Source organism: Primulina tabacum, chromosome 2 (genome assembly GCF_025594145.1).
Source record: "Primulina tabacum isolate GXHZ01 chromosome 2, ASM2559414v2, whole genome shotgun sequence".
Lineage (NCBI taxonomy): Eukaryota > Viridiplantae > Streptophyta > Magnoliopsida > Lamiales > Gesneriaceae > Primulina > Primulina tabacum.
Window position 1 is genome coordinate 11,537,773 of NC_134551.1, and position 9,749 is coordinate 11,547,521.

The 9,749-nt window shown below is 37.5% G+C and overlaps 1 protein-coding gene across 1 annotated transcript; it reads right to left on the bottom strand.

Moving 5' to 3' along the window:
- Positions 1 to 869: 869 nt before the first annotated feature.
- On the bottom strand, positions 870 to 6,949 carry LOC142537510 (uncharacterized). The gene is made up of 2 exons (XM_075643020.1): positions 6,813 to 6,949; positions 870 to 1,338 (listed from the first exon to the last, which is right to left on the bottom strand). The coding sequence occupies exons 1-2, from the start codon at positions 6,947 to 6,949 to the stop codon at positions 870 to 872; spliced, it is 606 nt and encodes a 201-aa protein (XP_075499135.1).
- Positions 6,950 to 9,749: the final 2,800 nt, after the last annotated feature.

Below are 9,749 nucleotides of genomic sequence, written 5' to 3' on the forward strand. Positions count from 1 at the left end.
AATATGATCGGATATTTAATGTACATCTTAGTTGCAAAACATGGAATACATTAGAATCCTTGGCATATAGGGTGAGAAAGCTCTTTCCAAGATTTCGAAAGGTTCGACATATCTGGAGTTCAGTTTCCCATCTTTGTTGAATCAGACTACTCCTTACATTTGAGAAAACTTTAAAACTTTACTTAAGATGTTTCTCCAACTGTGAATTCTACTGGCTCTTCTTTAGGTCAACACAAATTTTATTTTCGTCTTGAGCAGCTTTGACTTTTCTTGATGATTACTACTTTGTCAAATGTTTCTTGGACAAGCACAGACCCAGTGATGGCTTTCTATACTACCTCATCCCAGCATAGAAGTGATAAAAATATTTGTCAATACAAGGCTTCATATGGAGTCATTTCAAATACTGTTGTGATAACTGTTATTGTAAGTTAACCTAACCAAAGGTAAAAGCTCACTCCAATTCCCACTGAAATCTAATGCATATGCTCTCAACATATCTTATACGTTTTGTATCGTTCTCTCGGTTTGTCCATTAGTTTGAGGGTTATGGGTCGTACTAAGAGTGACATTAGTTCCATAGCTTTTTGAAAGCTCTTACAGAAACGAGATATAAATCTTAGATCCGACAAGATTCTTGTTGGAACTCCATGTAATCGTACAATATTATCCATGTATTAGAGTGATCAACTTGTCTAAATTATACTTCATGCGGACGGGTAGGAAGTTCGTATATTTTGTGAGTATACCTACGATTACTCATATTTCATCATGACTTTGTATAGAATTTGGTAAACCACTATAATGTCCATGGTAATATGATTCCATTTTCATTATGAGATTTCCAGGGGTTCGAGAAGTCCTCATAGTCATTGATGTTCAGCTTCGACCTGTTGACAGACTTGGAATTTAGAGATAAATTCTGTAACATCTTTTTTCATTCCGCTCCACAAAAAATTCTTCTTTAAGTCTCTGTACATTTTTGTACTGCCAAGGTGGAACGAAAATTTTGATCTATGTGCTTCAAAAATTATTTTTTGTTGAAGGTTATCAATGCCTGATACACACAATCGTCCCTTTATCCAGATGACTCCTTTGTCATATGCATGATTAACTTGTGACTTTCCTTCTTTGACTTGCTCTTTAAGATTTTCCAAAGTAGGATCTTCATCCTGATTCAGCTTAACAGTTTCTCGAAGGCATGATTGTGTAGAGAGTGAGGCTATGATCACCTTGCCCATGTTTTTCCAGCTCAAAGCATCAACCACCTTGTTTGCTTCACTCTGATGATAGCTTATCGTTAATTCATTAGCATTGTAGAGATAAGTGTCTCCAGATCTTTAAGACAAAAACCACTGCAGCTAACTCAAGGTTGTGAGTAAGAAAACTTTTCTCGTATGGTTTTAACCGAATCGAAGAATAACCAATTACCCTTCCATCTTGCATGAGCACACATCCTAAGCCTCAAGGTCTCGAAAATTTTATCACTCTTCACTCTAGTTGAACTTGATAATTTTTTTTGTGTGAACTTGGTGAGAGATATATCTATGGAGGAAAATTCTTCCACGAATTTCCCATAATAACCAACTAATCTTAAGAAAATGCAGACTTTAGTCACTGTCCTTGGCCTTGGATAGTCAAACATTGCTTCCACTTTATTGGGGTCTAAAGATTCCTGCTTCTGGGATTATGTGACACAAGAAAGTCACGGTCTTTAGCTAGAATTCACATTCTTGAATTTGACATATAACTCTTTCTCCCTTAATGTCTGGAGAGTGAGATGTTGATGTTCTTTGTGGTCCTCCTCACTTAGAGAATATACGAGAATGTCGTTGATGAATACCACCACAAATTTATCGAGGAACAACTTGAATACTCTATCCACGAGATCCATGAAGGCTGCTGGAGAATTCTTCAATCCAAATTACATTACCATGAACTTGTAATGTCCATACCTTGTCCTGAAGACTGTCTATGAAATGTCTTATGCTTTGACCATTAGCTGATGATGGACTAACCTCAGATCGAGCTTGGAAAAGACTGTAACTCCTCTTGTTGGTCAAAAAATATTGTATAAACTTGGAAAAAGATACTCGTTCTTGATTGTGATCTTATTCAGTTCTCTGTAATCGATACAAAATCTTATAATTCTATCACTATTCTTTACAAATAAGACTGGGCCTCCCGAAGGAGATCCACTTGGTCTAATTTTTTCTTGTCTAATAGCTATTGGAGTAGTTATTTTAGCTCTCTGAGTTCTACTTGAGCCATTCGGTAGGGTGCCTTAGATATTGGTGCATCACTGGGTACCAAGTTAATCTCGAATTCTACTTCGCGGTCTGTAACCATTCCAAGTAATTTTTCTGACGTTTAAAATTTCTCGTACCACTAGAATATCCTTTTGCTAGATCTTGACTCCTTATTTGCAAATTTCATTCTTTGGTCTTGCCATGATATACAATTTATTCTTGGTTTGGAGTTCAGAATTTGACATTCTTAAGTTGGAAATATAATATTGTACCATTCTTGGTTAACCAATTCATTCCTAGAATGACGTCTAAATCCACCATCGCAAGTTGAATCAAGTTGCCACTTAATATAAACATATTGATACTGATCTTAAAATCTCGATGTAGCTCCTGATTTTCGATAAACTTACAAGTAGGTTTTACTACTCTAAAGGGTTCAACAAGCATCGTAGGTTTAAATCCTAATCTCTAGTGAAATTCTTAGATATAAACGAATATGTGATAACCCAATCAAAAAATACATAAGCAGACAATTTGTTGATTAAAATTGTACATGCCACAACATTGTTTGTGTCATCTGCCTCCTCTTGTGTTTGTGCAAACACCCTAGTACTGGTCTTATTATCCTTCAACTTGTTGAGGTTAGCATCAGTGCTTGACCCTATATATTTCTTTAACATCTTGTAACAATCAGCAACACGATGTCCCAAATTTTCACAGTTAAAACATGCTCCAGACTTCCTAAGACATTTTCCAGTGTGTCTTAGGTGGCAAGTAGGTTATGGTTTCTTTTCTGGGTAGGTTGAGGCAGGTTCTCTGGATGGTCCACTTGGTTTAATTGTCAGCCTAAACTTTTTCCTGTTTTGAGAAGACAGTCCAGAAAATGTCTTTTATTATTGTTCTCATACTCTCGCCATTTGATATTAGTTTCTGCTCTAATGGTCACTTCCATCAGATCAACAAAACTCATAGGTTGGTGGACTGTTAAGGCAGGTTGGATTCGACTACTCAAACCGTCCCTGAAGCGATGCATCTTCGTGGTGGGATCCACCATGATAGTTGGGGCATAGGTTATGATTTTGTTAAAATTCGAGGTGTACTTCACCACAGACATGTCTAGAGCTTGGGTGTAGTTTTCAAACTCACTTAACTTATGTAGTCGAACCTCAAATGAATAATATTTCTAGAAATTGTGGCCATGTGATTGGCCTAGCTGCTGCCATGGCTGGTGAAACTGTCCACCACCATTTACTTGCTTTATCTTCCAAAAATGGTGTCACCACATCTACCTTAAGTCCTTCCAGAACTTCAAGTAGTTGGAGTTGGATCTCAATAACCTTGAGCCAGTTTTGGCCAACTTCCGGATCAGGATTGTCATTAAAGATGGGACTTCAGTTCTTCCAAAGAAATTCATAATGGTACTTTATTCTGTTAAGTGGAAGAGATGGTGGTGGCTTATTTGTGTTAGGGTTCACCAATGTTGTTGGCACTATAGTGGTTATGGCCATAAACTACGCTTGGTTAAGACTGAACCCTGGTGTTGGTGGTGGATGTCCATCCCCAATGTTGTCATTGTAGTTTTTGCAGTTTCATTGACATATCGCGTGTTGTATTTCTTACAGTGAGGTATTTCATCGATTTTCTATAAGCACACAAGTTTCTAAGTTATTCGCAGTATGAAATCAATCAATGAATAGATCAAATAAACTTTATTGATTTCAAGTTAGAAATGAAAGCATAAAAATCAAAGTCTGAAGATGCTAATAAAAAGCAAAGTGAATTGCAAATCCTTATTATAAAATTATGATGTTAGAGGTCTAATCTAGTTGTCTTAAACCTCTCCATCTCAAACGAATTCATCTTCCATAGGTCCTCCTTCAGGTTCATCCTCAGGATCCTTCTCAGGATCTTCCTCCTCTACCAATTGAGTGATGAAGTTATACATGCAAGCATTATGACTAGTCAAGATATGCACATAATTCTATAGTTCTTTAATGGTTGCCGCCTCATATTTTTGACTAGTCTGGGTGTAATGCCCGAGATTTTTATTCTGTTAATCTGCGATGATTGATTATGAATTGATGTGATTATAGATGGAAAGGAACAAACCGGGGAAGATGAGAGAAGACATTGTTATGTGCGATGACTGAACCCCTCGCGCATATGCGCGATGAAGCAGGGAGCATATGCGCGAGATAGGCAGATAACCTCGCGCATATGCGCGACACGAGCCAGCGCATATGCGCGAGCATGGTAGAAACCTCGCGCATATGCGCGAAGAGAGGAAATGAAGAATGCCGAGACAGAGTGTCTCGCGCATATGCGCCGGAGGAGGTCGCGCATATGCGCGAGACGTGCAGTGCAAAGGAATGAGCCACTTGGCTTGGACATGCAATATAATATGTAAAGCTTCTTTCATTCCTTCAGAATTCCCCAAGAACCGATCAAAATCCTCAAAGCTTCCTCAGATCTCAGAATTGTGATTAAGCAAAATCCGTCCGTCTGATTTTCAATCCGACTTCAGTACTCTACTTCTCTCGACAAGAGCTCCAACAGGACGTAAGTTTTCTTATGTTTTGTTATGATTTGAAAATATGATGTTGAAGGAATACTGATATGACTGATATTATCTGTTCCTGAGATTGTTGTAACTGTATAATCGAAACTGGATCGAAGAACAGACACCGTATGAAATTGTTATCATTTTTAGATTGAATTTGATGGAGATTATACAGATTTGATATTAGATTGAGTTTGTGATCGATTATGAGTTGAGATTGGTATCTGCTGATATTGTATTGCTGGGTATATTGAGATTGTGCTGTTATACCGTCGAAAAAAGAATTAGATTGAATTCTGATTATATCCAGTATTGTATTGAGTTGTATATTGATATTGTACTCCTCAATAATGTCATTGCCAGATTGAGTATTGACAGCTTCGACTTCAAGACTTTGACTTCGTCAGATTAACAAAAGAAAGGTATAAATCAATGTCGAACCGGGAAGATACGACTCGAGTTAGATCCGACTTGAGTTTCCCAAAAACCACATACCTTATTTTATTGCATTGATGTTTGAAATTCATGAGATTGATATGCTTAGTCTATTGATTTATAGCAAGGCATGTATTGAGTCATGGGCTGATGTGCCTAGTCATTGCCTAAGGTGCCAAGTCTTTGGTGGATGTGCCAAGACAGTGGATGTTTGGTTTAGATCGATGTTGCTTAGGAGCAGATCGACTTTTATTGCTGAGATTCGATATAGTGTGTCAATGTCCAGGAACCGGGATCCCTAGATTAGAGAAGAGTCGAATCTGAGATTTTGAGTCAAGAGTTTGATTTACAGTTTTATATCGATTCATGTCTTTAGATTATGATACATGTTATTGATATATGTTTCATGCTTTTATAATTAGTTTATATGATTGCATGTATACGTTGTTTATACTGAGAATATATTTCTCACGGGAGTTATCTGGCTGTTGTTGTGTTTGTATGTGTGCATGACAACAGGTGGGACATGATCAAGGTCAAGAAGAGGATGAGAGATCAAGATTAGCGTGGAGATCCGGACTTAGAAGTAGAATTGGCTTTCAACACTTGATTTATAGTGGTTGAACCTTAGTTTGAGATAAATGTACTTTGTACAAGAATTATAATTTACTGTTGATATGTATATGATAGGATCGATTAACGTATCAAGAGTGTTTAGAAGGGGGGGTTGAATAAACACTCACAATTAAAGCTGATCTTTTTCGAATTTTGAGTTCAGTTTGGTGAAAAACTGATTCTCGGAATCTTGTTGGTCAATGACAATCAGTTAAACTGAAGTAGTTGCGGAAAATAACTGACTGAAAGATAGAATACAAAAATAAAATACACAAGGATTGTTTCTGGATGTTCGAAGATTTCAATTACTCCTACGTCACCCCTTCTATCTCAAGGATAGGATTTCCACTAAAAGACTTTGATCGAATACAAGATTTGTACTGACCCACTTCAGTTTGGACTTATCACTGCCAAAAGCTGAAACTCTTAGTATTACAAAATGTTCTCAGTGCGTAACTGATCTTAGCACTATCGAATTTAACGATTATTTCAAAGTGCTAGTGAGCTCAAATTGTAGCCTTGATCAACTGAATAATGCACTACACGAATATGTAGAGATTTTTCTTCAACGAGAAGATTTCTTTTGTTGTTCTAGAATCTCTTTGATCTCTTCCCCCTTTTTGTCAAACAACTCCATCTTCAATGAGAATTTCCGAACATCTGTTGAGAAAACATTGACAGTAGTGGATATGCTAGAGACAGCAGAAAGCATTGTGTTTTGCAACGAGTCTATTTTTCTTGTTACAAGCGTCTCTAGATTTTCAACTCGTTTGCTGATAACGTCTTGAGTGATGGAGAGACTCTCAGCCAAACCTTTGTTCTTCTTAATTGCTTCCATTGATTGAAACAGAGAGTTTAAGGCTTCTTGAATTGCTTTCAGTTTCTCTGAGTTGAATGCCTCAGAATGTTCTAGCTTCAGAGAATGTTCTAATTGAGTATGTTGAATCTTGTACAGATCATTAATCACTCTATGTATATCATGCTGAATTTCCTGAATTTCTGCAAGAACAAAATCAAGATCTTTGGCGGAGTTCAGATTTGGCTGATCCGACGCTCCAGCTTCCTGTGAGACTTGATCAAAAACCACCATGGTTCTTTCAGATATCATTGTTTCAGCAATATTTGGTTCTGGAATATCTGTTTCATTTACTGCCACTTGGACCAGATGAGGTGAAGACTGATGTTGTTCAGCATTTGAGCTTTCCTGCTGAATGTGAGAGTTTGCAGAATCTTCAGCTAGTGAGTCATGAACTGATTCTTCTGCTGGATAGTCATCTGAGATTTCTTTTTCAGCTGCTTAGCAAAAATCTGAGTTCTGTAAGCGGTCCAGGCATCATAGGATTGAAGTTTTGATGCTGCAAAATTATTAACATGTTCCCAAACAAAGTCAATATGAGTTTGAATGGAATTGGATGGCCTGGGATCTTCAATCAATTTGCCCTTGCCTTTTTCAGTATTGAGGATGTGTGGAATTTCCAATCCAGTACGAGTAGTATCCACCAGTTCTATAATCTTTATACCTTTGGGTCTGGCAGGTGCTAGAACAGCAGGACGATTGATATGGATTAGAGGAGCTTTGATCATAACTGTTTCCTTTGTTGCACCAGCTGAGATTTCTGGTGGGATGATCTTCAGAGGAACTGCTTTGATAGGCTGTTGGGCATCCGAAGATTTCAGCCTTTCAGTAAGAATAGATTCTACTGTGGTTGGTAATTTTGTCCTTTGTGTTCTTGGTTTCTTGGCAACTTTTGGAGAGGGCGTCTTCTCGGAATTGGATTCACTGATAATTAGTTTTCGTTTTGCAGTCTTCAATTGGGCCAAAGTTTTGGCCTTCTTGACTGGTGTTGGAGCAGGTGGTTGCGTCCCAACCTCTTGTTTGGTTTTCAAAAACTGTTTGGGAGACATGTCCAGTTTGGTCTTTGGCGGCAAGATGTTCTTGGCAGTGAATACCTTGAACTTTGATGATTTTCAAGCATTGTCAGCTACCAATCCCTTTAGTTTCAGAAGATAACTGATTGGAATAGCAAAGCCTCTTGATTGTTTGGTAGATTGAAGCATGTTCTTCAGAATATTGAAAATAATATGCCTCCAGTTAGCTTTCTTCTCTCCCATGATGATGGTCATCACTTGGAATTTTTCAAGAGTAAGGGCAACATAAGAGCCTGCCTTAGCCAATATGCCCTTCGCCACAATGTCGGCTAATAACTGAATTTCTGATTTCTGCTCTTTCTTTGGATCAGAAACTTTGATTTTCCGCCCATCAGCAGACACTAAAGATTGCATTTCCTCAATGTCAGATGTTTTGACTTCAGAGAAGTTGACGTACCCATCAGTTGGCAAAGAGAAAATTTCTCCGAAGGCCTCTTCAGATAGAATCAACAGCTGATCATTGACAGTTACAGAGATACTTCCATCAGTAGTGACAAACCCCTTCAGATAGAATTCATTTACTTCCTTGGGGTATATCTCCTGCGAAGATTGTCCCAAAAACATCCTGAGACCAGCAGATTCAATCTTCAGAAAGACGTTCTTAATTTCAGCTTCTTGAACTGATAAAACTGAGTCAAAATCAATGGCCATAGCGTTCAATACGTGAGCTAGGATTTGATTCGCCATTTTGAAAGATAAAACGATCTGAAATTCGTAAAAGATAATCTCTAGAATTAGTATGCTTTTAGGAACTGATTGTATTCGTAAGAAAGAAAACTGAATTGAAGCGGGCATAGTACATTTGCACGTGACTGTTCATATTCGGGACACGTGTCAGTCCATGAAAAAATTTGAATAAAAATATGTGTACGTGTGCTGTAGCGTGTGTGCAAATAAAATGAGCGGTTTAAAATAGGCCATGTTATGAAACTGCAGTCACGTCAGTTGATTTGGAATATAATATGATTAATAAGTTAACTTATGTGAGAAGATTAGTGAAATTCTCAACTGAACGATCAGTTGAAAGACTGTGTCCTTTCAGTTGAGAGTTTACTAACATTTGTCTTCTCAGTTAACCTCTCAAAAACTGATATTCCCCCTTAATCGGTGCATAGAATAATTAAAGTGACGATATAAAATAAATTTAAAGGTCAGAAAGATTATCGTTTGCTGAAATGTTGACGGCCCTTCAGCTTCCATGCTTTTCGTCTATAAATAGAAGTAACACGGTTAGTTTCAGTCATATGGTGAAGATATTCAAGACAAAAAGAATGGTAGATACGAGTAGCTCGAGTGCTTCGCCGTTTGCTCTGGAGACTAGGAAGGCTGTTATAGAAGATGAAGTCTTCTATAAGAGTCTTCACTACTGGGAAAAGTTACAAAAGCTTGAGTTTCTGTATAATACTGGAGATGCTACCACTCCCGAACTGGTGGCAGAGTTGAAAAGAGTGCGGGAGCACTTGAACATAGCTGTGTGGCTGGACATTCTTAAGGATGGTCATATCTATCAGCTAATGCTTCGAAAGGAACTGAAAATCCTTAAAGCACATAGCTATTTCTCAGAGCTTTGTCAAGACATCTACCGCACCTTTATCCACTTGGTTGAAAATGTGGATAATTGTTGTAGAAGAAAAATATGATGATGTAATCCGTGCAAACGTTTATGGTTGAATGAAGTATTTATATAAGCTTAATTTTGTTTTTCTCTTTCCTGCAAATGATAAATTTCATCAGTTGTTATATATGAATTGCGAACTTAAGCAGATGAACTAATGAAAGACTAACTTATATAAGTTGACTATGAACTGAAATCAGTTAAGCATTAAGTAATAAATGACAAACTGATATAAGTTGATAATGAACACCTGATAAATAAGAAGCCTGGGTAAATGAGAAAAACACTTCGGTTGACTTGAGACTCTTTGGTTTCTTCAACATTTAATGTCATCTGTCTATAAACA

What these genes read in the sequence shown, in the direction of transcription:
- LOC142537510 (XM_075643020.1), bottom strand. Translation starts at nt 6,949, where the DNA reads ATGGTGGTTTTTGATCAAGTCTCACAGGAAGCTGGAGCGTCGGATCAG. An exon ending in CATAGAGTGATTAATGATCT is followed by an intron (nt 1,339 to 6,812) that starts GTACAAGATTCA and finishes TTTGTCTTAAAG; the next exon opens with ATCTGGAGACACTTATCTCT.